We start from the raw sequence: 27,243 nt of genomic DNA on the forward strand, positions 1-27,243 counted from the left end.
CCTCATAAAGATGCAAATATGCAACTTTTCACAGGTTGTGATTTTACAAAGTCCATCATCCACACAGTATCATCCAACAAAGGAACTACCATAATTCCCGGCCGACAGAGCGCACCTGGTTATAAGCCTCACCAAGTACATTTGTTAAGGAAATACCATTTGGTACATACATATGCCATAGCTGTGTAAAAGCCGCAAGTGCCCACATTGAAACCCACATTGAAACACGAGATATTTACAAAGAAACATAGAGTTTAATGCTAGCGCCACCACGCTAATGCTAACGTTAACGCTAGTGCCACACTAACAGGGCCAGTTAAAAAAAACATACCGCTAAAAATCACTGAGACATGGCAGTAACATGCTAGCACAACACCAACAGGGCCAGTCCGGTAAAAGTCACTTCCTCAGCACGTATATTCCACCAGTCACACTCTTACCTTTTGCTCCCGAGTGCTCCCTTGCCGTTAGAAAAAATGCACATATTAGCCGGATCACCGCGTAAACTGCAGGTTGAAAGCGTGTAAAAAAAAGTCATGGCTTGTTGGCCGGAAATTACGGTAAATCTGCTAGTAAGGCCTTGACTACAAGGGCCTCACAGTGTAAAAAGCAATGCGTAACAATCCCACCGGGGTCTCTTCTTTCACTCTGCTTACAAAGCCTTTGGTGCAGCCGACCATGGCTGCAGGTCTATCAGTGCAGACACCTGTGCAATTTTCCATTTAAGGCCACTTTGTTATAAGATATTCATAAGGGACATGAAATATTTCCTCTCCTTTTTTTAACGCAATGACTTGCTAAAAAGTTTTCACTCATTGCTTATATATCTACAAACTGGATCTTGGTCAGAAGTTGAACATGTCCACTAATATCAGTGGACTCGTCAAATTGCATTACAAACTTACAACGCATATGGACCTTTTCCAAAACTAAACTTTCAGTGCCTGGAGACATGTCATTAATAGATCTGGAAATGGTCTTAAACAAAAGAGGGACTTTGGCTATTTCTTTAGCAGCTTTAGATACAAGCATTTAATTTACAAAGGCTTTACAGATGAGAAGTGTTAATCTCTCTGCCACAGTGTGCAACTTTTTAAATTTGGCTACAAGTTCAGCAATGTGATAGCTTGCTTTAAGGGCTTTCTCGTTTATCTTTGTGTTTTTTCTCATCAGCATTGCCTGTTCCTCCGCATGTGCACAAAGACGAAAAAAATACTTTAAATTTTGTTTGTAGATGGCATTTAAGCTTAATTGGAACCATTGGACTGTTGGATAGATTTTCACCAATCACCAAGCACAACAAAGTCATAATCGTTGGATCCCTGGTGAGAGTAAATACAAATGAAAGATACCTTTTGCTAATTGGCCTCAAACCAGAGACTTTCTGCAAGCAAACCATCTTTGGTTTCTTTTGACCTCCGTTCATACTTGGGCATTCATCTGAGTCTGAATTTTGTCCAGAGTCCAATTCTGAGTTTGCATATTTCCTTTTCAAAAACTTGTCCATCACTGTCACCAACAAGCAAAAATGCCACTGTCACCATCACCTGACGCATCACTAATCAAGGTAATTAACTACCTGTTGCCACCTAAAGTTACAGGGCGCATTACATGATTACTCTTCCCATCATTGGACAGTATGGACAGTCGATAACTGCACATTATCTGAGGATTAATTTTCGCCAATTAGTTGTGAAATTAGAAGATTTCCCACAGCACACCAGACACTACACCATGGCACAGTAGTGTAAAGTCATGATAGTAGTGTGCCGTCGTGTAGTGGTTGAAAAACAGCGATTTAATTTATATGATGAGATCCCCAGAAAGTCAAAGAAAAGCAAGTAAAACATGATAAGCAGGTTTGGTGTGTTTAATTGTTGTCTGAGTTGGCTTATGTGTGATTTTCCAGCCAGAACACAGTGAAAGGAGAGCAGCAAAATTGACTCTCAACAGGGTTCTTGATTTACAGACCACTTTACAAGAAGAGCTTGGGGATGCAGCCTTCCTTGTCCACCAACATTCAATTGTAACTGCTGAGCACAGAGATGCATGTCGTCCATTATCATGTTGGAAGCTTATTTGCATTGTGCTGTTCAGCTCTCAGTGCTAACGCGTCACATAACATTGGCTCATTTTAGTAACTGTGGAATTTTTATGGTCTCAGTGTTATTTGTTTGTTACAAAAAGTTCAATTCATAGCTTTTTGTTCATACATTTCAATGTACTATTTTTCGGATGACTTGCTAACAAAGTACTCAAAAATTGAAAGTGTGTTACGTCTTTAAAATAAAAATGCTTGTTGCAAAGATTTTATACCACTGGTAGTCAGTTCATCTATTCATGAGCAATGCAAATTATTATGCACATTGCATGCATATAAAATATCTGAGTTTCACTGCTTTTGCCAGTGACCTTATTCAGTTCTTGCTATTTACACTTTTCGCGTGTCCTCTCATGAATTGGATATTTTAAGCCTTATCACTGACAAGGAAGAAACAAAGCATAATGGCATTTTGGGTTAGTCCTTTCACAAACTGTCCTTAGAAACATTGAGTTAAGATGAGGTCAAGATTGTTGGCCCACACTGTGGAGATACAGGACTGCTCCTGGTTGCAGAATTTTATCTCAATATCTCTCTGCATGTAGATTACCCTCTAAAATGATAAGACTAATTTTTTTGGAGTGACAACACATGCTCCGTAAGCCGAATTTTAACATTCCTCTATGATCATGTTCCGATGCAGATTTTGGTAATACTACTGCAAACAGGCCTGACTATGAAGGTCAAGTATGCCTCCTAGCAGCCTATGAGCCCGGAGATATGTTGCTACATTGTCTTCACAGTGAGCTGTGCGCAGTATTGTTCTGGAGACACTGGGCCTCATTCCTGAACTGTGCTGTGCATTCTGTGCTTAAATGCACATTTGACATAAAAAACTGATTGTTTTTATTTTATTTCTACTCTGCAATCTAATTTTGAACAGGGTTGGTGCATATGCACAAATAATGCAGGAATAGCTTTTCCAAAAAATGTCAAACAGATCTTCTACCCAAGATGCACAATTTTTTTCCAGTAATGCATGGACAATTATTTCAATGAGAATAACTTCAATTAGAATTTGCCAATGATTTGATTAATTTCCCAACCATGAAAAGGAATCACATCACTTCTACTCTTGTTCTGTTCGATTGCTTGTCAATATGCTCTATGTACTGTATTGGTGTGTATTTGCCACTTTCTATGTTGGCAGATTTTTTGGAACAAGCAGGTTTTGCATGAGTTTATGCTTTGATCGCATACCCGGAAAATCCATTGACCTGCTGCATCAATCCGTGGCTTCATACTGTATTTGTTGTGTCCATCGAGTAGCCAACACAAGCATGGTACAAATCTCAAACAAAATCTTCCAAAATATATAGTTGAGAAATGACAATGAAAAAGATCAGGGAGACATGACACGTTGCCGCTGCCTTGCTTGTGATGTAACTCGAAGTTGGATGGTTTATGGATTTTCTGTGACTTCCAATATTAACTTCAGGGACTTAATCACCTACAAATGCCTCTTTGTTGTCATATATGTATTCCATGCTAGCTGACCTATGTTGTGATTGCTCAACCTCGGCTCCTAAATTATTTTATAGGTTGTTTGTGCCATATTCTGAAATTTTAATTCAAAATTAATTATAAATGGCAGAACAGTGGGAGAACAGTGGTAGAAAGAATGCAGCCCTATGAGGACACAAGCTGTCAGGAAGGGTATCCGGCGTTAAACTGTGCCAAACAAATATGAGCGTTCATCTGAAGAATACTATACTGGATTGGTCGTGGCCCGGGTGAACAACGCCAACCCCCTGGCACTGTTAACCTGCAGGTTGAAATTTGAAATTGAGGGTGTTATGTATCATGTGATTAGCGGCCAAGCCTCACAGGTAGGATGTGATCTAGAGTTGAAAGAGAAATTCTGGAAGGAACTAAATGAAGTGGTTCTGAACATTCCAGACAGAGAGAGAGTTGCGATTGGTGCAGATTGTAAAGGACATTGGTGATGCAAACAAAAGGAAACAGAATACTAGCAGGTGAAAAGATATCTGAAGAATGGAGGAAATATGTGCTAGTTCCCATTTTTTTAGAACAAAGGCGATGTGCAGAGCTGTGGGAACTACAAAGGAATAAAGTTGAAGAGCCACACAATGAAGTTATGGGAAAGAGTAGTGGAGGGCAGACTCAGGTCAGAAGTAAATATCTGTGAGCAACAGTACGGTTTCATGCCTAGAAAGAGTACCACAGATGCATTATTTGCCTTGAGGATGCTACTGGAAAAATACCAAGAAGGTCAGAAGGAACTACATTGTGTCTTTGTTGATCTAGAGAAAGTCTATGACAGTGTTCCAAGAGAGGAACTGTGGTACTGCACGTGCAAGTCTGGTGTAGTGGAGAAATATGTTACAATAGTACAGGACATGTATGACGGCAGCAGAACAGCGGTGAGCTGTGCCATTGGTGTGTCAGAAGAATTTAAGGTGGAGCTGGGGCTCCATCGGGATCAGCTCTGAGCCCCTTCCTGTTCGCTATGGTAATGGATAGGCTGACAGATGAGGTTAGACTGGAATCCCCTTGGACGTTGATGTTCGCAGATGACATTGTGATCTGCAGTGAAAGCAGGGAGCAGGTGTAGGAACAATTATATAGACGGAGGCATGCACTGGAAAAGAGAGGAATGAAGATTTGCTGAAGGAAAACAGAATCAATGTGCATGAAGTGTGGGAAGAGTGGGACTCTGGGGAGAAGAGATAGTGAGGGATGACGACTTCAAATACTTAGGGTCAACAATCCAGAGCGATGGTGAGTGTGGTAAGGAAGTGAAGAAACGGGTCCAAGCAGCTTGGAACAGCTCGCTGAAGGTGTCTGGTGTGTTATGTGACAAAAGAGTCTGCTCGGATGAAGGGCAAAGTTTATAAAACAGTGGTGAGGCCGGCCATGATGTACAGATGAGAGACGGTGGCACTGAAGAGACAACAGTAAGCAGAGTTGGAGGTGGCAGAAATGAAGATGTTGAAGTTCTGTGTAGGAGTGAGCAGGTAGAATAGGATTAGAAATGAGCTCATGGGACAGCCAAAGTTGGATGTTTTGGAGACAAGGTTAGAGAGAAGAGACTTAGATGGTTTGGAGATGTTCAAAGACGAGAGACTGAATATATTTGTAAAAGGGTGCTGAGGATGGAGCTGCCAGGCAAAAGAGCGAGAGGAATACCAAAGATAAGGTTGATGGATGTTGTGAGGGAAGTCATGAGGGCAGTGGGTGTTAGAGAGGAAGATGCAGGAGATAGACTTAGATGGAAAAAGATGACACGCTGTGGCAAGCCCTAATGGAACGAGGCAAACGAAAATGAAGAACAGTGGGAGACTGGTTAGAACGTCTGCCTCACAGTTCTGAGGATTGGAGTTTAAATTCCGGTCCCACCTGCGTGTGGTTAGCATGTTCTCCCCGTGGCTACATAGGTTTTGTCCGCGCACTCCAGTTTTCTCCCACATCCCAAAAACATACACAGTCGCTTAAATGAAGACTCTAAATTGCCCCTAGGTGTGAATGTGATTGTGAGGGGTTGTTTCTATCTGGCCTGTGATTGGCTGGCAACCAGTTAAGGTTTACCCCGCCTCCTGCAGAAGATAGCTGGGATAGGCTCCAGCACTACCATGAACCTCGTGAGAATAAGCAGCTCAGAAAATGGATAGATGGGTGATTGGATACGTTTCTTATTTTAGCACTGATACTTTTTTTGTAAAATGTATGCACTGCTGTTGATTAGTATTGCTGGACTGTGTGTGTGTGTGTGTGTGTTTCTTTCGGCTTGTCCGTTTTGGGGTCGCCACAGCGTATCATCTCAGATGAACGCATATATATGTTTGGCACAATTTTTACGCTGGATGCCCTTCCTGACGCAACCCTTCTCAGGGAGTGGAGGCCCCAGTGGGATACCAACCCACAACCCCTGGTTTACCAAACCAGTGCTCTAACCACTGAGCTACGGGACCTCAGTATTGCTGGACTATTGTATATTATTTCTCATTGATTTTCTTTGCTCTGTATTTATGTATACTTGTAGAGTTTCTTATGTATTTTGCCGTAGCACTCAAATGAAAACAATTGCTGGTTAAAAATTCCTTGTGTACTCCTAACAAAATTGGCTGGGGTTTACTTTCTTTGTCAAAACTCTGAGTGAGTTTGACTCCCCACTTCAATGTCCTGCTGACAAAAAAAGTCTCTCTTGTCCCAAGCCAAGTGATTTTAAGTGCATTTTATGTGTTGATCGTTCACTTCATTAACTGACAAATTTGCCTTTGGGATCCTGCACTTCCCACAATTTTGTTGGCTAGATACTTGTATCCCCTAATCACCATGTATTTTACTTTCCCCCTTTCATTCCACCCTCCCCCATTTAGCCTTCCATCACCTTTCACCTCCTCGCTAAAGCAATGCCCACAGAATTTCCCTCAACAGGATAATCCTCATCCTTGAATAGCCAACAGAGAGCCCTGTTCATTTATTGTACTCCTTATTTCATTGACAGCCACATAAAATCAAGGATCTTATTAAGAGGCAGTACACGGACTCACAATTGGACACGCCTCTCCAGAATTCCTTGAACCATTAGTTTTCTTTGCCCTAATGTTCGCTAACAGCAGTTGCGACCTAAAATATAAATCTGATACTCTTCACCATATCTCAATGAGGATGATCCTTTGCTTGCATGTATTTATACCTTTTCATGTTAAACATTACACTAACATTCCTGATTTAATCCCAGTATTTTGTTTCTCATTCTGTCAAGTGTAATGCTAATTTGCCATTATCTTGTGTCTAACTTTTCATAAATAATTCATATCTCATTATGGATTCCCCCCATCTGCTGCCAGTTAGAAATGGCACAGCATAGCAATGTATGTTCAGCAAACCAGAGCTATCTCAGTCGTAACGAGAACCCTCATTAAGGTACTGTACTTTTGTTAAAGTTCTCAAGAATAATGAGGGGTGAATCTGGGTGCTTCTTGTTCACGTTCATTTACCTGTTTCACAACCGTTACCAGTGCACCATTCGTGTCATCCTTGGGAGGAATGTAGACACCACAAGAATGAAAGAGGCAAACTCATGTGGCGAGTAAAATGGCTTACAGTTAAAAAAACAGCAACTCCAAATCCAGGCAGGAGAGTGTGTTGAGCTCTGAGACATTGGACCAGAATTTTTCATTGCTATAGAAGCATAATCCATCACCTTGTGTTTTCTGTTAGAGTTCCATGACATAGTCCATTCGGTGTAGTATTACTGGGCCATTGGGAATGTGTTCACATCTTCACCTCTTACCAACAGTATTTCTTCCTCTCACTGTTGAGGAAGGCTGAGGAGGAGGAATGGCACCCTGTTGATACTCAGAGTTAACCCCAAGGAAGGTTCACAGATGCATACAAACCATTCTATAATCGGCAACAAAAGTTTGACGAGCACTCCCCAGTTATTGAGAAGAGAATTTTTTGGCTCTTTTCGCTGTTTTTCTTTCTCGATCTGTCTCGTGAATGGATTCGAATCTGAAGAGTTGTGACTGATGATTTGCATGTTCAATACCCATGGAGGTCCAAATATCAGTATGGACTGGCTGCAGACATCCTTGACACTCACACAGTGTCAGTTCACTGCCTTTTATTTGTCCATTGCCTTCAAGAAAGTTCAAACAGTGATAGGCAAAGGGAGAACTCAAAGCTTATTTTAAAAAGATTTTGTATGAGTGGTTTTCAGCAAATAACAAGCGTTTCCACTAATATAGATATCAACAGAGGCACATAATAAAACAAGGAAACATTAAAACTGTCCTTCTGTCCTGTCTTCTCTTACTGCCTTCACCCACACACCTATCTTAAACCCGCAGGTTGACAGGGACACCATTATTTGCCATGTGTAATGATTCAATTTGAGATTATTTAACAAATGCTGAGACAACAAGCCAGGTTACTGACATTTTAATACATGGGATAAAAGGGAGAGAGAAGGAGTTTTTTGTTGACTGTAACTTAAGTCTTGAAAGAGCAAATGTGAGAAATACAGTTAAGCAAGTCTCTTCACCTCCACTTCCAGCAACCATGAAAGATAGCTAAAATGGGGTATTGTAGTGGTATTTGGGCATGAATGGCAAGAACACAGGTGCCATTTGTCAAAGTGTACTTTTTGAAACAAAACATTCCAACAACTAACTAGAAGTGTAGGTGATTCTGTTGTGTTTTCCTGTTTACTGTGCCACATTGCTGTTTTTTGTTTAATAATGTAGAGGGCAGTCAATAATGGTAAAGTGATACTTTTGCCTGACCTTGGTGCAAGTAGGGTAATTTGAGTTCCTACTCAATGACGGTGTGATTGTGAGTGTGAATGGTTGTCCATGTCTATTACTGTACGTGCCCAGCAACTGACTGGCAACCAGTTCAGGGGGTAGATTTGCCTATCGTCCAAAGTCAGCTGAAATAGGCTCCTGTGCCCAGTGATCCTGAACAGGATAAGCAGGATTTTGAATGGATGGATGGATGAAATTTTAGGGCTATACTGAGTCACCCTGCTATTGTGTATGTGTAGTGTATGTTACACTATTTACATACAACTATTTTCAGCCTGCAGATACATCCCCATACTGACCGTTAAGTGTTTACAGCTCAAAACTATACCACGGTCAATGTTCGTACTTGGGTTTACATGATCAGGTTTTTGGGGCCAATCAACGATCACTGATCAACAAATTTAAAAAAACAATAACCCATCACATGGTGGAGCAATGTGTCGATTTACATGACTTGAATACCATATGACTTGTTCGTTTATTGTATACACTTGTGTACTTTGGAGCAGGAAACTGAATTGAAATCATAATCATAACTGTTCATCCATTTTCTTAGCCACTTATCCTCACAAGTGTCATGGGAGTGCTGGAGCAGCTATCAACGCAGCTATCAGCTATCAACGGGCAGGAGGCAGGGTACACCCTCAACTGGTTGCCAGCCAAGACATAAAGACAGACAAAAGCCGCACTCGCAATCACACTTAGGAGCAATTCAGAGTCCCCAATTAATGCATGATTTTGGGATGTGGTAGGAAACCCACGCAGGCACGGGCAGAACATGCAAACTCCACACAGGTAGGGTTGGTATTGAACCCGGGTCCTCAGAACTTTGAGGCCAACGCTTTACGGCTACACCACCATGCTTCCAGAATCAGAACTGGAATCAGAAAAATCATTTAAATACAAAGAACTCTACACATAAGAATGGGAAAATGTTCCTCTGGAGCGATGTGAATGACTCATTACCAACTATTGCAAACGCTTGATTTCAGTTATTGCTGCCAGGGGTGATATTAGGTTCAGGTGGAAATTACTTTTTTTACAGATGATCGGAAAGGTCTGGATTTTTTTTAGCCTTAATAGAATTGAATTGTCATTTGATAATTGCTTTTTGTATTTCCTTGGATTGTCTGCGTGATAATAAAATTGGTTTGATCATTTTAAATCTTTGTGTGTGATAGATATGATAGAAGAGATATGAAATCAGGAAGGAGGCAAATACTTTTCACAGGACTGTAAGCTCAACCACAAATTCCCTAAATACAAACAACACATTGACTGTCCTACTAGGGAAAACAATTTGATAGATCAGTGCTATACCACAGTATTATGCATTTTCAAACTACAAAAGATCAATAAAGCAGTGAGGCCAGACCTGTGTCACCATCCTGGCTGAATGTCTGTGTGGACAGGGTTGCTTCAGTCTTTACACATATTTTTAATAGATCTCTTAAAACTGCAGGAAGGACCATCCTGTTTCAAACGCTCAACCAACATCCTGGACCCCAAGATTACTGCAATTTTGGGTCTGAATGACTATAGGCCTGCCCTAACATCTGTGGTCATGAAATGATTTGAATATATTATCTAGACCACCTCTAGAGCATCACAAGTCCCCTGATGGATCCACTGCAGTTTACCTACAAAACAACCCAGTCTGGGTACCAACTGCTGGTGAAAAATTCCTTGTTTTTTACACACTTGGTCAATAAAGCTGGTTCTGATTTTGATTCTGTGGATGATCCAGTCAACATGGATCTGCACTTCATCCTAAAAAACCTGACATCGCACGGACCTATGCGAGGATTCTGTTCGTGGACTTCATCTCTGTTTTCAACACGATTATCCCCGAACCACCAGCTTCTCCAGCTCAACATCTTGCCTGCCATTTTCAGTTGGTTAACAACTTTCTGACTGGCAGGACAAAGCAGGTGAGGCTGGGGGACACCACCTCATCCACACGTACCAACAGCACCCAAAGGTACCCCAAGGATATGTCCTCTCTTTGCTGCTCTTCTCTCTCTACATGCATGACTACACTTCAGCGCACCAGGCTGTCAAACTCCTGAAGTTTGCAGAAAACCACACGGCCATATGTGTGCGTATCAACAGGAAGTGGAGCAGCTGGAGCTTTGGTACTGCTGACACAATCTGGAGTTGAACATGCTCAAGACTGTAGAGATGATTGTTGACTTCAGGAGTCATCCTTCACTACAGCTGCAACTCACGCTGTCCAACTGCCCATTGTTAATCAAAACATTCATGTTTCAACAGATTGTAGTCTCTTGGGATCTGCAGTAGAAGACCTGCATCAACTCCATCCACAAAACAACCCAGCAGAGGAGGTATTTCCTGAGGAGTGTGAGGAAGCACAGCCGTCAACAGAACTGTTGAAGCAGTTCTACTATCAATCATCGAATCAGTCCTGTGTTCATCCATCACAGTCTGGTTTGGTGCCGCCACAAAAAAGGACAAACTCTGACTATAATGGACAATCAGGACTACTGTAAAAATCTTCGGTTCCTTTACCCAGCCTCGAGGACTAACACGGTGCTAGAACTAAGACAAGAACATACAAAATCCTCTTCACCACTTCTTGCTTCAGGTAGACGTGATTGATTAATGCAAACTAAAATCAGCAGTAACCCTCACTGAAAACGAGTGTGACTTATTGTCAGCAATGTGGATAAAACTCTGACACGGGTCGTACTGGGACCAAACAGCCCATATCAGGGCGTTAGGTGTCCCATACCACTGAAGCACCCCTACAGGACTCCAGTAGGGACACAGTCAAACACCTTCTCCAAGTTCACAGTCCAATTCCCCCTCTTGACATGCCGAATGTGGACCAGAATCTCCTCGAAGCCGTCCGGAAGACCATGGCATCACCAAATTCCTGCTACAGCTGAATTTTTGCCTCAGTTACCAGCAAAGCTTCATTCCACTTGGCCAGCCAGTACCCATCGGTTGCTTCAAGAGTCTCACTGGCCAAAAAGTTCTTTCCTCATCTTGACGGCATCCCTCACCGCTTGCGTCCACCAACGGGTTCAGGGATTGCCGCCATGACGGGCAATGACTACCTTACAGTTGCAGCTTCGATCAGCCACCTCGACAATAGTCACAGAACATCGCTCACTCAGACTCAATGTCCCCTGCCTCCCCAGAGATGTGGGTGAAGTTCTCCCTGAGCTGGAAGTTGAAAAACCTTCTGAAAGGGGATTCTGCTAGCCGTTCCAGCAGACTCCTACAGTACGTGTGGGCCTGTTAAGTTAGACCGGGATTTTTCCCCACTATTGGAGCCAACTCACCACTAAGTGCTCCACCCCTCTGTTCACTCGAGAGTCCAAGACATGCCGTCATACTGTAAGTCCGATGACACAACCACAAAGTCAACCACTGAACAGCGACCTAGCATGTCCTGGTGCCAAGTGCACCCTTATGCTTGAACATGGTGTTCATTATGGACAATCCATGGAGAGCACAGATGTTCAATAACAGAACATCATTCGGGTTCTGCTTGTGGGTGGGGGGGGGGCATTCCTTCCAATTGTGGCCTTCCAGGTCTCACTACCATTGCCTATAGGAGCATTGTAGGTTCCCAGCTGAACGATGGAGTTCCCAGTGGGAGGGCTCTAGAGCGTCCCTTGAAAGGACTCCAAAAAGAGTGGGTACTCTGAACTGCTGTTTGGGCCATTGGTACAAACCACAAACAGGACCCATCCTCCCACCCAAAGACGTAGGGAGGCTACTTTATCATCGATTGGGTGAACCCTAACAGGTACAGGTACAGGTGCAGAGCCGGCGGGTGGTAAGTATACCCGCACTTGCTCACCATTGGAAACACCACAGTGGAAAATAGTCCAACCACTTTGAAGAGGACTGATACCAGCGCCAAAGGTGTGTGTAGACGTGATCCCGACTATATCGAGTTGGAACTTCTCAATCTCACACACCAACTCGGGCTCATTCCTTGCTAGAGAGGTGACATTCCAAATCCCTAGAGTGTACCCTGTATCTGGGTATCAGATCGCCAAGGTCCCCACCTTCGGCCACCACCCAGCTCACATTGCACCCAACCCCTCCCACAGTTAGTGAGCTCATGGGAAGGGGGGCCCTTGTTACCTTTTCGGGCTGTGTCCGTCTGGGCCCCATTGGTGCAGCCCGGCCATGAGGCGCTCACCTTTGAGCCCAACCTCCGGTACTGGGTCCTGGCCCCGGTGACACGTGTCCGGGCAAGGGAAACCTACAGTATGTCCAATTATTTTATTTGTCTTAAAACTGTGCTTTGTCTGGTCCCTTGTGATCTGTTTGCCAAGGGTGTGAAGCCCCAGACACATATTGCTCCAAGGATCATGGGGACACACAAAACCCTCCACCACGATCAGATGACAGGTCAAGAGGGTGAGAACTAAAAATGGATCTGTAAAAATGATTATCTTCTCAAATATTTGAATTTGAACATTTTATAGCATCAGCTATAAAAAAAATTTATAGCATCAGCTGTGTAGTTAGAACCAAACATAAAGGTTATTGGGAAGTACTATTTTTGCACAAATAAGGGGTGGAAATAAAACATATCTGGACATAGTTCAAACTGAAAAATACAATACAATGCGATTTTTACTTGATTTCTTGTACTAAACGTTCAGTGATAATTTTTTTCATTTTTTTTTGTGAAACACTAATGTTTTGTTTACTTCTTTATCATTGAGCTCACGCTCAACTAAGCAGGGACTCTGTGACAGAGATAATCTAAAAAGAATAATCCAGAAATCACAATGTATGATTTTTTTAACAATTTCTTTGTGTGATACAGCTGCAAATAAGTGTTTGAACACCTGAGAAAACCAATGTTAATATTTGATACAGTAGCCTTTGTTTGCAATTACAGAGCTCAAACATTTCCTGAAGATGTTTACTCTCAAAGACCTGTTAGTCCGCATTTAAAAGTCCACCTCCACTCCATGTATTATCCTGAATCAGATGCGCCTGTGTGATGATGTTAGCTGCATAAAGACACCTGTCCACCCCATACAATCAGTAAGACTCAAACTTGTAACATGGCCAAGATCAAAGACCTGTCCAAAGACACCAGAGACAAAATTGTACAATTCCACACGGCTGGAAAGGGCTACGGAGAAATTGCCAAGCAGCTTGGTGAAAAAAAGTCCACTGTTGGAGCAATCATTAGAAAATGGAAGAAGCTAAACATGACGGTCAATCTCAATCAGAGTGGAGCTCCATGCAAGATATCACCTCGTGGGGTTTCAATGATCATGAGATAGCTGAGGAATCAGCCCAGGACTACACGACAGGACTTGGTCAGTGAACTGAAAAGAGTTGGGATGACCGTTTCCAAGGTGACTGTTGGTAATACACAAATACATCGTGGTTTGAAATCATGCATGGCACAGAAGGGTCCCCTGCCTAAACCAGCACATGTCAAGGCCGTCTTAAATTTGCCAAATCCAGAAATCACAATGTATGATATTTTTTTAACGATTTCATTGTGTGATACAGCTGGAAATAAACAATTTGAACACTTGAGAAAACCAATGTTAATATTTGGTTAAGTAGCTTTTGTTTGCAATTACAGAGGTCAAACACAAGTCGAAAGGAAAAGAAGAAGAAGAAGAAGACAAATTTCCTATAGTTTTTCACCAGGTTTACACACACTGCAGGAGGGATTTTGGTCCACTGCTCCACAAAGATCTTCTGTAGATCAAACAGGTTTCTGGGCTGTAGCTGAAAAACAGAACAAAAGTTTCATCTCCCTCCAAAGATTTTCTTTTGGGTTTAGGTCTGGACACTGGCTAGGCCACGCCAGAACCTTGATATGCTTCTTACAGAGCCACTCCTTGTTTTTCCTGGGTGTGTGTTTCGGGTAATTGTCATGTTGAAAGACCCAGCCACGACCGATCTTTATTGCCACCGATTGAGATTGACTGTCATGGTAGGTTCTTCTATTTTCTAATGATTGCTCCAACAGTGGACCTTTTTTCACCAAGCTGCTTGGCAATTTTTTCCATAGCCCTTTGCAGCCATGAGGAGTTGTACAATTTTGTCTCTGGTGTCTTTGGACAGCTCTTTGGTCTTGGCTATTTTACAAGTTTGAGTCTTACAGATTGTATGGGGTGGACAGGTGTCTTTATGCTGCTAACGACCTCAAACAGGTGCATCTGATTCAGGATAATAAACGGAGAGGAGGTGGACTTTTAAATGCGGACTAACAGGTCTTTGAGGGTCAGAATTCTAGCTGATAGACAGGTGTTCCAATACTTATTTGCAAATGTATCACACAAATAAATGCTTAAAAAAATCATATGTTGACATTTCTGGATTTTTCTTTTTAGATTCTCTCTCACAGCGGACATGTACCTATGATGAAAATTTTAGACCCCTCCATGATTTCTAAGTGGGAGAAGTTGCAATAAAGCAGGGTGTTGAAATACTTATTTTCTTCACTGTAAATTAGATAGGTGTAGTACAAATAAGCTAATAAGACATAGTGTTGGCCCACTGAAGGCCCAAATAAAAATGGAGATACCTGTAGATGCTAGATGATTTCTTCATAGAAACCTGAACTGCATCAAGTCAACTCATATGTTTCTTGTGCAGGGTACCCCCTGCTATTGAAATGTTCCTAGTCTGTAGTAAAAATGTACATTTTAAATTCATTTCCCTTGTCAAGATTCCCAAGTAGATGCTAGTTTTTCTTTCAAGATACAGTTGAGTAGATTATTCAGAACTATTCACAACTGCAATCAATGTTAAAATCACCCAGGACATAATAAATTAATCAATGCCTTGCCACCCATGAAGGAGATCATGCGGTGCAGTGAGAATGTGTTCAGTTTGCTCAGTCTGGCCAGAGGTCGGGCATCCTTTTCCCTCCGGCAATCGGAGTCCTCTTGCACAGTTTAAACTGGCCAACTCTCCTCGCAATGGCAACTCATCTCTTCTCCCTTTCTGGGCTATGTACGGTCCAAATCTGGCACTTTTAATCTCTTCTACCACCTGATCTAAATTTGGTCTTTCTATATCATCATGCAATGTATACAGTAATATGCCATGCTTTTTTGTCATAATTATTCTTAATTTCTACATCTGATTCATGATGCTTATTCTGTAATTTTAACTGAAGAAAGAAATGTACTGCCATACATTGAAAATGCACTTGATGGCGATAACAGGAACTGGTATGCAATGAATCCTCATGGGATACAATGCAGTATTTTTGTCTTGAATCCAAATAAAACAAAAATGTCTTTTTGCTGATGTTTTAGACTTTTACCAGACCTACAACTAATTAAAACGCTGAGATTTCAGATTTGTGCCATGTTACTTTTTCCAAAGTAGGGCTAGTTGTAGCTAGCAAAAGGGTGACAACAAAATGCCTTTTGAAAAGGGGAACATGGGCATGTCCCCCATCTTTGGCTGCTGGCAAGTTTTGCATGCCTCCAAAGGTCTCAAAGCTATTTTAGCTTTTCAGACTTCTTTTTAGGGGCTTTTCGGTGTATATTTGTGGAAATATAAAGCATCTTTTTCATGTCAAAAATACAAACTATAGCTCAATCATAGAGCAAATGGACCTGCAAGTGTTTGACCGGGATTCTGTCCCACTAAGCAGGGTTTGTAGTCCCCAAGACATTTTATGACTTGGGTGTTGTCAAGTGCCCGCATGTCTCACACTTACCTTGAGCCATTGAAGTTGTCATTATAATTGTCTTTTTTGTATGTATGGTATCGTCATTAATTATGGCCAGTTCAACTGGTAACTTAGCTCGGATATACAAAATAATAACTCTTGCTCTCATTGTTCCTTAGGATCGGGAAAAAAATGAAAGCATCCATATCATTTCTGGTCCTACTTCACACAATTGTGGTCCAATGCCTGAGAGTGGTGTCAAAGAGAGGCTCAGGTAAGTCTTTTTTGACCGGCTCTGTGAAACAAATTACAAAATAGTATGACCAGCTTATGGAAAGAGACCTAATTGTTTAGAGGTTGAGCTAGACCCTATTTGTGGGAACTCGTTGGTTTTACACCATGACTGTGATGGACTGCATAAGCATAAACCCTAAAAAATTTGGGGATAAACTAGATTTCTTCTCTGGCTTTGTGATCTCTGACCTCACAGATATTTCTTATTACAGCAAAATACTCCAAATACTTGGAGAAAGTCAAACTAGAAGAGTGAAAAGTTCCTTATTCAGGTTATCTTTTTTATAATCATCCACAGCCACTACTTTTGTCCCAACCCAAAAAGCTTTATATAGACACACATAGAGTACAACCTCGATAGAATGGGGGGGGGGGTGTCCTTTATATTACATTGAAGCACTTTTTTCCCAACTACAGGCCATATGGCTATTTAGGTCATATGCATATACACCCAGTTTTAGTTATTAACCAGTTATTAGGCATGTACTGACGTTATCTCTATTTGTCTGTGCATGAAAAAAAAAAATCCTTCAAACCTTTCTAAGGTCACCCACTTCCAAAGTGCTTATTGCCTTTCAAGATCCATCCATCCATCCATTTTCTTTGCCGCTTATCCTCACGAGGGTTATGGAGAGTGCTGGAGTCTATCCCAGCTGTCAACGTGAAAGTGGCTGCCAGCCAATCGCAGGGCACATGGAGATAAACAGCCACACTCACAATCACACCTAGGGGCAATTTAGAATGTCCAATTATTGTTGCATGTTTTTGGGATGTGGGAGGAAACCGGAGTGCCCGGAGGAAACCCACGCAGGCATGGGGAGAACATGCAAACTCCAAACAGGCGGGTCCGGGATTGAACCCGGGACCTCAGAAGTGTGAGGCCAACGCTTTACCAGCTGATCCACCGTGCCACTGCCTTTCAAGATATTTTGTATAATTACCATTTTAGAGAGATATATGCGTCTGAATGCTATTAAACGCAGAGGAGATTTTACTCCATACATTTATGATGCAGGTGGACTGTTCACAGTAACACCTTTCTGCTTCTCCTCAAGCAGAATTCTCTAAGCTTCTCCTTTGGCGATACTTCACGAGCCTCCACCAGGGACAAGACTTTTTAACAGGAATAGCCTGGAGTTTTTCAAAACTGATCTCTTTTCACTACCATCCACTTCTTTACATTGTATCTTTTATCTTTAGGAGAAGCCATGCTATTTAACAGTGATTGGCTGCTTAAAAGTACGCATGTGATAGCAAAGGTCTCTGAATATGTGTCAAAGCATGGGCATATACAGTGACCAGGGCATCATAGTTTTGGATTTTCCATTATAGTGAGTTCTAATTTCAACTTTTTAGACTTTTTTTTTAAATCAGTTAGTTTAAATAGATTTTTAGAAGAAGCTTTAATTTTATTAGTTTTTATGTTTTAAATGCTTTGTTTTATTTGTATTTTCCTTTTATTGAGGGTAGTTGTTGTCAAGTGGGAGATTAAAAAAAAACACTGTAAATATGGTCCAATAAAAATTCCCCCAAAAATTACCATTGATTTTTTTTTTACGAACATACCCACAAATGAAATATCATCCACAAATAAAATACTATACTGCTTGTCAATCCAAAGAAGTCGAAGTGCAATAATTGCAGTGCTGCTTCTAATGCATCACAACGTACAGTAAAAGCATTAATGAAACACCTGCTCTAGTATGACATTTTGTTGTTTAACGTACAAAAAAATCAAGTTCTTATTTGAAATGTTTTCCTACGGACAATACACTTCCGCATTTTCCAGCCCTTATTGATAAATATTAAACTTCGCTAGTAGACTTTCAAACCCTTGACTCTTCGACATAGTAGTTAAGTAATCTTGTTTCCTTGGATCTGCAGTGAAAGCACATGCAGTGTATTTTTTATTGACTCCGTGCTGTGAAAATGTCCTGTTGTTCAATCACCTGCTGTGTCAGTGAGACAAACTCATATTCTGTTTTTTCATCTGCCTTTGGTGGTGGGAACCAGCAGCATTTTGAGATTCTCAGCAGTTGTTCTTTTTATCTGATATTTCCCCAAAAGGTGAATAATCGACATGCAGGCTCCGTGAAGATGCTAGCTAGTTGGTAGCAATCTAGTCGTTTCTGTCAACAACCTATGGTAACAAAAAACCTTGGATGTCAAAGTTAGCTTCCCTGCAAACTTGTGCTTGGTCTGGCTGTTTGGCAAGCATTTAATACCACGGCGCTGCCCACTGTAGGTGACACACTATAGTTTTCAGATGACTGTTTGACCTTCCATCTGTATATAGAGATGGATTTATCCAAAATAAATATTTAAAATTAATGCTGAAAGGTCATTTATAAAATGAATTTACAAAGACAATAATGAAGGAAATTTTCACTGTAGTCATAGACAGTTTTACAAATGTAAAATGTAAAATAATCTCAAAAACGTTAGGGGGCACCCACATCCTGATATATCCATCCCTCCATTTTCCAAGTCACTTATCCTCACCAGGGTTGCGGGAGTGCCAGAGCCTAACCCAGCGAAAGGCTGACTACACCCTGAACTGGTTGCCAGTCAGTTGCAGGGTACTTATCAACACCATCACTGAACAGGAATCGCCCACACCAAAGTCAGACATGTGTACCACTACATCATCACTGACTTTTCCATCTTAATATATCCATCCATCCATCTATTTTCTTTGCCGCGTATCCTCACGAGGGTCACGGGGAGTGCTGGAGCCTATCCCAACTGTCAGCGGGCAGGAGGGGGGTACACCCTGAACTGGTTGCCAGCCAATCGCAGGGCACATGGAGACAGACAACACACTTACAAACACACGTAGGGGCAATTTAGAGTGTCTGAATGCATGTACATATTTGGGATGTGGGAGGAAACCGGAGTCCCCAGAGAAAACCCAAACAGGCACGGGGAGAACATGAAAACTCCACACAGGCGGGGCTGGGATTGAACCCGGGTCCTCAAAACTGTGAGGCCAACACTTTACAGCTGCTCCACTGTGCTGCCCATCCTAATATATACAGTATTTGACTTAATTTCATTAACCTCCCAGTATTCATTTACGAGTGGTAGTTACCAAGTGTTCAGAGGTCAAATTTTAATCTGTCGGAAAGCTGATGAAAGCCTTAAAAGAAATGTAACAGGAGTCTAAGAATAATTTTCATTATTTGTGCTACTGCCACTTAATACAATGCTAATTTAAAAGTCTACCATATGTAGAAAATATTTTCTAAGTGCATCGATTATAGTTTCATTATATACATTATGAGTATAGTGGCGATATAGTTTAACCCAATATCCATTTTGAAATGTATACTAACATAGTTATTTGTATATTATCATCTTTGACTGATAATCAAATCATAAACTAAATGTAAATACTGTACATCTAGACAGCATTACAAAAATTAGGTTGGACTAAAATCTCTTGCTAAATACTTATACTTTTTCCAAAAACCTGTCTCCGTGTCAACACGAGGTCATGTAAATAACAAGTGAAGGGTTTTTGTCCAAGGGATGCCAATGATGCAGTCAGTTATGCATAATTTCTGATCCAGGATTGGCAATAATTTGTCGTGCTCAAATATAACATGAAGCATTATTAGATTGTTTATCTGAAGTTTTGAGCTTTGAAATTTAGAGGGTATATTTTAGACCACAGTTTAAATCTATCTTTGCTGACTGTATGCCAGTATCAGATACAGTACATATTTCACTAAGGCAAAGTAAGGACCTAAGATGATGGTATTCCTTTTTTTCAACCTATAGTCCATAAATCTTGCAATTTCTGTAATTTTTAATATTATATCCACATGGAGAAGGCCATTTTATCATATTATGTTGACTGAATGACTAATGTGCAAATTTTTCTCTGCATAGCTACATATGTCAACCCAAAAAGGGTTGTAAAATGTAATTTTTGTAGAAATATTCAGTGTTTGTAGAACAATGATCATTTTTATCACTGTAATAATGCCAAAATCAGCGCTGTGTTTGGAGCCTGTTGAGTTGTCTCTCAGTGAAACAACACAATGCTTCAGACTGTGTGGCAATCAATTATCTGTCAAACATAATATTGCAATGTATGATATGACTTGTGCTGCTAAGCACCAAAATAAAACAATCCACTGGCTTTGAACTCCTGAGCACAAAACAAGACAGAACAAAGTAACAAAAGCAAAAACATTCTGAAAGGAAAAGAAGTGATTCCAAATATTGCGTATGATGTTAAATTACTAATAAAGACACAATGCAAAGCACGTGTGTGTTTTGAATAATCTGTTCTTTGAGAGTAAAACAAAAAAAGTCCCCCAATTAGCCATGCAGCGACAGATAAGAAAAAAAATCGTACATTTTTATTGCGCTCAAGTTTGGTCTGCCAGAGAAATGTGCACATCAGACACACAGCTGCGCATAGCCACACACAACACTACATTAAAAAAGAAAACGAAAACACATAGACACAACATGACTGCAGGTTGCATCATATAACAAATTTTAAACAAATCAATATCTGCTTGATGTTGAAATTATTAAAATTGTACTAATCTAATCTTGTCCTAATATGTAATGTAATAATGTAATCCAACCATTATTTTTATTTTGTCTGAATTTTGAATAGCACAGTTGTAAATTTTTTACCAGCCTTCTATTACCCCCAGTGAAATATATTTTGTCATTAGTGTCACGAACCAATGGTGAGCGGGCGGACCCATATGCAGGACTTTGAGATAGAGGCCTAATGTTCAAAGTAGTTTATTCCGGAAAATGGGTAATACACGGTGTAGCACTCCGACAAGGCAGAGGCACAGAAATGCTAGGCAAGGCAGGATCCAAAAGATATACAGCAAGGGTTCGATGACTCTGAAACAAACTAACTAACTCAACAGGACATGATCAAACAAAAGGGCACAGAATCGCTGTGACTAGGGTTACTCTAATTTATGCATAGAACCGGAGAGTTCCACAGGCAGTGAATGCAACTCACTAACACAAGGCAACGAACTGGCAAATGCCGGTGACAAAAACTCCAATTTAAATAGCTGTCTAATTACAGACCGAATGTGAAACAGCTGTGACCGGTGACATATGTCACCGCCCAGAGCAGTAGCATGGCCATGCCCCTCTTGGCAGTGGCCAAGACCTGCTCATGACAATTAGTAGCTTTTCAGGTCTATTGGCCTTATTCTCACTACTTCATGAAAACAAAACTCTTGCTCTACAATATTACAGTGTTGAACTAGTTAATCACCAATCTCCTTCTTCTTCTTTTTGTTTCGGCTTGTCCCATTAGGGGTCGCCACAGCGTGTCATGTTTTTCCATCTAAGCCCATCTCGTGCATCTTCTTCTTTAACACCCACTGTCCTCATGTCCTCCCTCACAACATCTATCAAGCTTTTCTTTGGTCTTCCCCTTGCTCTTTTGCCTGACAGCTCCATCCTCAGCACCCTTCTACCAATATACTCATTCTCTCGTCTCTGTCCATGTCCAAACCATCTAAGTCTGCTCTCTCTAATCTTGTTTCCAAAACATCCGACTTTGGCTATCCCTCTAATGAGCTCATTTTTAATCCTATCCAACCTGTTCACTCCAAGCGACAACCTCAGCATCTTCATTTCTGCCACCTCCAGTTCTGCTTCCTGTTGTTTCTTCAGTGCCACCGTCTCTAATCCGTACATCATGGCCGGCCTCACCACTGTTTGTAAACTTTGCCCTTCATCCTAGCAGAGACTCTTCTGTCACATAACACACCAGACACCTTTCGCCAGCTGTTCCAACCTGCTTGGACCCGTTTCTTCACTTCCTTACCACACTCTCCATAGCTCCGGATTGTTGACCCCAAATATTTGAAGTCCTCCACCCTCACTATCTCTTCTCCCTGGAGTTTCATTCTTCCCCCTCCACCTTTCTCATTCATGCACAGATATTCTGTTTTACTTTGGCTAATCTTCATTCCTCTCCTTTCCAGTGCATTTCTCCATCTTTCTAATTGTTCCTCTGCATGCTCCCTGCTTTCACTGCATATCACAACCTGCGTGCTTCTACCTACCAGGAAGGGCATCTGGCGTAAAAACTGTACCAAACAAATATGAGCGTTCATCTAAAGAATCCCATACCAGATCGGTCGTGGCCCGGGTTAACAATGCCCGCCCCCGGCACTGCTAACCTGCAGGGTGTCGGTGGAAATTCAGCTACTGTGGGTCGAAGACAAAGAAGAGGAGGAAACCGGATCCGTCGTCAGAAGAAAAAGAGGAATGCACAGAGCCTAGAGCCTGAGTGTAGGGACTTTGAATGTTGGGATTATGACAGGAAAAGCTCAGGAGTTGATTGACATGATGATTAGGAGAAAGGTTGATATACTGTGCATCCAAGAGAGCAGGTGGAATGGTAGTAAGGCTACAAGTTTAGGAGCAGGGTTTAAATTATTCTACCACGGAGTAGATGGGAAGAGAAATGGAGTAGGGATTATTTTAAAGGAAGAGGTAGCTAAGAATGCCTTGGAGGTGAAAAGAGTATCAGATCGAGTGATGGGACTAAAATTTGAAACTGAGGGTGTTATGTATAATGTGGTTAGCGGCTATGCCCCACAGGTAGGATGTGACCTAGAGTTGAAAGAGCAATTCTGTAAGGAACTAGATGAAGTAGTTCTGAGCATCCCAGGCAGCGAGAGAGTTGTGATTGGTGCAGATTGTAATGGACATATTGGACAAGGAAAAAGGGGCGATGAAAAAGTGATGGGTAAGTATGGCATCCAGGAAAGGAACTTTGAGGGACAGATAGTGATGGACTTTGCAAAAAGGATGGAGATGGCTGTAGTGAACACTTATTTCCAGAAGAGGGAGGAACATATAGTGACCTACAAGAGCGGAGGTAGAACCACGCAGGTAGATTATATTTTGGGCAGACGATCTAATCCGAAGGAGATTACTGACTGTAAAGTAGTGGCAGGGGAGAGTGTAGCTCGACAGCATAGGATGGTGGTGTGTAGGATGACTCTGGTGGTGGGTAGGAAATTTAAGGAGACAAAGGTAGAGCAGAATGAGCAGGTTGGATAAGATTAGAAATGAGCTCATTAGAGGGACAGCCAAAGTTGGATGTTTTGGAGAGGTGATAGGAAGACCAAAGAAAAGGTTTATGGATGTGGTGAGGGAAGACATGAGGACAGTTGGGGTTAGAGAGGAAGATGCAGGAGATAGGCTAAGATGGCAAAAGATGACACACTGTGGCGACCCCTGACAGGACAAGCCGAAAGGAAAAGAAGAAGAAAAAGAAGATCTGGCTAAGAATGTCTTGGAGGTGAAAAGAGTATCAGATCGAGTGAAGATGATTAAACTTGAAATTGAGGGTGTTATGTATAATGTGGTTAGCGGCTATGCCCCACAGGTATAATGTGACTGGGAGTTGAAAGAGAAACTCTGGATGGAACTAGACGAAGTAGTCCCGAGCATTCCAGAGAGAGAGAGAGGGAGTTGTGATTGGTGCAAGTTTCAATGGACATGTTGGTGAAGGAAACAGGGGAAATGAAGAAGTGATCGGTAAGTACAGCATTCACCAAAGGAACTTTGAGGGGCAGATGGTGGTGGACTTCGCAAATAGGATTGAATTGGCAGCGGTGAACTCTTATTTTCAGAAAAGACAGGAACATAGAATGACCTGCAAGAGCAGAGGTTAGATACGAAAGGAGAAAATGATCACTACAGGTTGGCAAGACAGAGGGATAGAGATGGGAAGGATGTACAGCAAGTAAAGGTGACTCAGGATAGCGATGGAAATATCTTGACTGGTGCCAGTCATGTGCTAAATAGATGGAAAGAGTACTTTGAGAAATTAATGAATGAAGAAAATGGGAGAGAAGGTAGAGTAGAAGAGGCAAGAGTGAATGACCAGGAAGTGGCAAGGATTAGTAAGGGAGAAGTTAGAAAGGCACTGAACAGGATGAAAAATGGAAAGGCAGTTGGTCCTGATGACATACCGGTAGAGGTATGGAAGCAATTTGGAGAGATGGCTGTGGAGTTTTTGACCAACTTATCCAATAGAATACTTGCGGGTGAAAAGATGCCAAAAGAATGGAGAAACGTGTGCTAGTCCCCATTTTTAAGAACAAAGGCAATGTTCAGAACTTCGGAAACTACAGAGGAATAAAGATGATGAGCCACACAATTAAGTTATGGGAAGGAGCATTGGAGGCTAGACTCAGGACGGAAGTAAATATCTGCGAGCAGCAGTCTGGTTTCATGCCGAGAAAGAGTACCACATATCCATTATTTGCCTTGAGGATGCTTGTGGAAAAGTAAAGAGAAGGTCAGAAGGAGCTACATTGTGTCTTTGTAGACTTAAAGAAAGCCTATGACAGAGTACCAAGAGAGGAACTGTGGTACTGCATGCACAAGTCTGGTGTAGTGGAGAAATATGTTAGAATAGTACAGGACATGTATGACGGCAGCAGAACAGCGGTGAGCTGTGCCATTGGTGTGTCAGAAGAATTTAAGGTGGAGGTGGGACTGCACCAGGGATCAGCTCTGAGCCGCTTCCTGTTTGGAGTGGTAATGGATAGGCTGACAGATGAGGTTAGACTGGAATCGCCTTGGACCATGATGTTCGCAGATGATGTTGTGTACTGCAGTGAAAGCAGGGAGCATGCAGAGGAACAATTAGAAAGATGGAGGCATGCACTGGAAAGGAGAGGAATGAAGATTAGCCGAAGTAACACAGAATATATGTGCGTGAATGAGAGAGGTGGAGGGGGAAGAGTGAGGCTACAGGGAGAAGCGATAGCAAGGGTGGAGGACTTCAAATATTTAGGGTCAACAATCCAGAGCAATGGTGACTGTGATAAGGAAGTGAAGAAACGGGTCCAAGCAGGTTGGAACAGCTGGCGGAAGGTGTCTGGTGTGTTATGTGACAGAAGAGTCTCTGGTAGGACGAAGGGCAAAGTTTACAAAACAGTGGTGAGGCCGGCCATGATGTACAGATTAGAGACGGTGGCACTGAAGAAACAACAGGAAGCAGAACTGGAGGTAGCAGAAATGAAGATGTTGAGGTTCTCGATCGGAGTGAGCAGGTTGGATAGAATTAGAAATTAGCTCAGTTGGATGTTTTGGAGACAAGATTCGAGAGAGCAGACTTCGATGGGTTGGACATGTTCAGAGGCGAGAGAGTGAGTATATTGGTGGAAGGGTGCTGAGGATGGAGCTGCCAGGCAAAAGAGCGAGAGGAATACCAAAAAGAAGGTTCCTTTGGTGAATGCTGTACTTACCGATCACTTCTTCATTTCCCCTGTTTCCTTCACCAACATGTCCATTGAAACTTGCACCAATCACAACTCCCTCTCTCTCTCTCTGGAATGCTCGGGACTACTTCGTCTAGTTCCATCCAGAATTTCTCTTTCAACTCCCAGTCACATTATACCTGTGGGGCATAGCCGCTAACCACATTATACATAACACCCTCAATTTCGAGTTTAATCATCTTCACTCGATCTGATACTCTTTTCACCTCCAAGACATTCTTAGCCAGATCTTCTTCTTCTTTTCCTTTCGGATTTTCCCGTCAGGGGTCGCCACAGCGTGTCATCTTTTGCCATCTTAGCCTTTCTCCTGCATCTTCCTCTCTAACCCCAACTGTCCTCATGTCTTCCCTCACCACATCCATAAACCTTTTCTTTGGTCTTCCTATCACCTCTCCAAAACATCCAACTTTGGCTGTCCCTCTAATGAGCTCATTTCTAATCCTATCCAACCTGCTCATTCTGCTCTACCTTTGTCTCCTTAAATTTCCTACCCACCACCAGAGTCATCCTACACACCACCATCCTATGCTGTCGAGCTACACTCTCCCCTGCCACTACTTTACAGTCAGTAATCTCCTTCGGATTAGATCGTCTGCCCAAAATATAATACACCTGCGTGCTTCTACCTCCACTCTTGTAGGTCACTATATGTTCCTCCCTCTTCAGGAAATAAGTGTTCACTACAGCCATCTCCATCCTTTTTGCAAAGTCCATCACTATCTGTCTCTGAAAGTTCCTTTCCTGGATGTCGTACCTACCCATCACTTCTTCATCGCCCCTTTTTCCTTGTCCAATATGTCCATTACAATCTGCACCAATCACAACTCTCTCGCTGCCTGGGATGCTCAGAACTACTTCATCTAGTTCCTTCCAGAATTGCTCTTTCAACTCTAGGTCACATCCTACCTGTGGGGCATAGCCGCTAACCACATTATACATAACACCCTCAATTTCAAATTTTAGTCTCATCACTCGATCTGATACTCTTTTAATCTCCAAGACATTCTTACCCAGCTCTTCCTTTAAAATAACCCCTACTCCATTTCTCTTCCTATCTACTCCGTGGTAGAATAATTTAAACCCTGCCCCTAAACTTTGAGCCTGACTACCTTTCCACCTGCTCTCTTGGATACACAGTACATCAACCTTTCTCCTAATCATCATGTCAATCAACTCCTGGGCTTTTCCTGTCATAGTCCCAACATTCAAAGTCCCTACACTCAGTGCTGGGGCGGGCTTTGTTAACCCGGGCCACGACCGATCCAGTATGGGATTCTTTAGATGAACGCTCATATTTGTTTGGCACAGTTTTTATGACGGATGCCCTTCCTTACGCCACCCTCTGCATTTATCCGGGCTTGGGACCAGCCTACAGATTTCACTGGTTTGTCCCCTCACAGGGCTGCATTCTGTCACTCAAACTCTGAGCCTGCAAAAAAGGTTTACTCGTCAACTACTCATGAATGATTTATTGTGTTTACCCATTTCTAGACTTATGTGTCCTATCTGAGGGAAATGTCAACAAAACAAAAACAGTGAAGTATACATCCCTTTAATTTCATTCGAAAAAAACCCCAACAAATAAATCAATATATATCAGACTATGTGCCACTGGAAATT

At 41.9% G+C, this 27,243-nt stretch overlaps 1 protein-coding gene across 2 annotated transcripts in view; it reads left to right on the top strand.

Annotated features, from left to right (window-relative positions):
• The window catches only part of LOC133491632 (interleukin-1 receptor accessory protein-like 1), a 301,815-nt gene that overhangs the window by 19,149 nt on the left and 255,423 nt on the right, over positions 1-27,243 (top strand). For both annotated transcript variants that reach the window (XM_061803009.1, XM_061803019.1), the window contains exon 2: positions 16,204-16,298. In XM_061803009.1, the coding sequence (XP_061658993.1) occupies positions 16,204-16,298 (95 nt within the window). The remainder of the gene's footprint in view (positions 1-16,203; positions 16,299-27,243) is intronic.

Source organism: Syngnathoides biaculeatus, chromosome 2 (assembly GCF_019802595.1).
Source record: "Syngnathoides biaculeatus isolate LvHL_M chromosome 2, ASM1980259v1, whole genome shotgun sequence".
Lineage (NCBI taxonomy): Eukaryota > Metazoa > Chordata > Actinopteri > Syngnathiformes > Syngnathidae > Syngnathoides > Syngnathoides biaculeatus.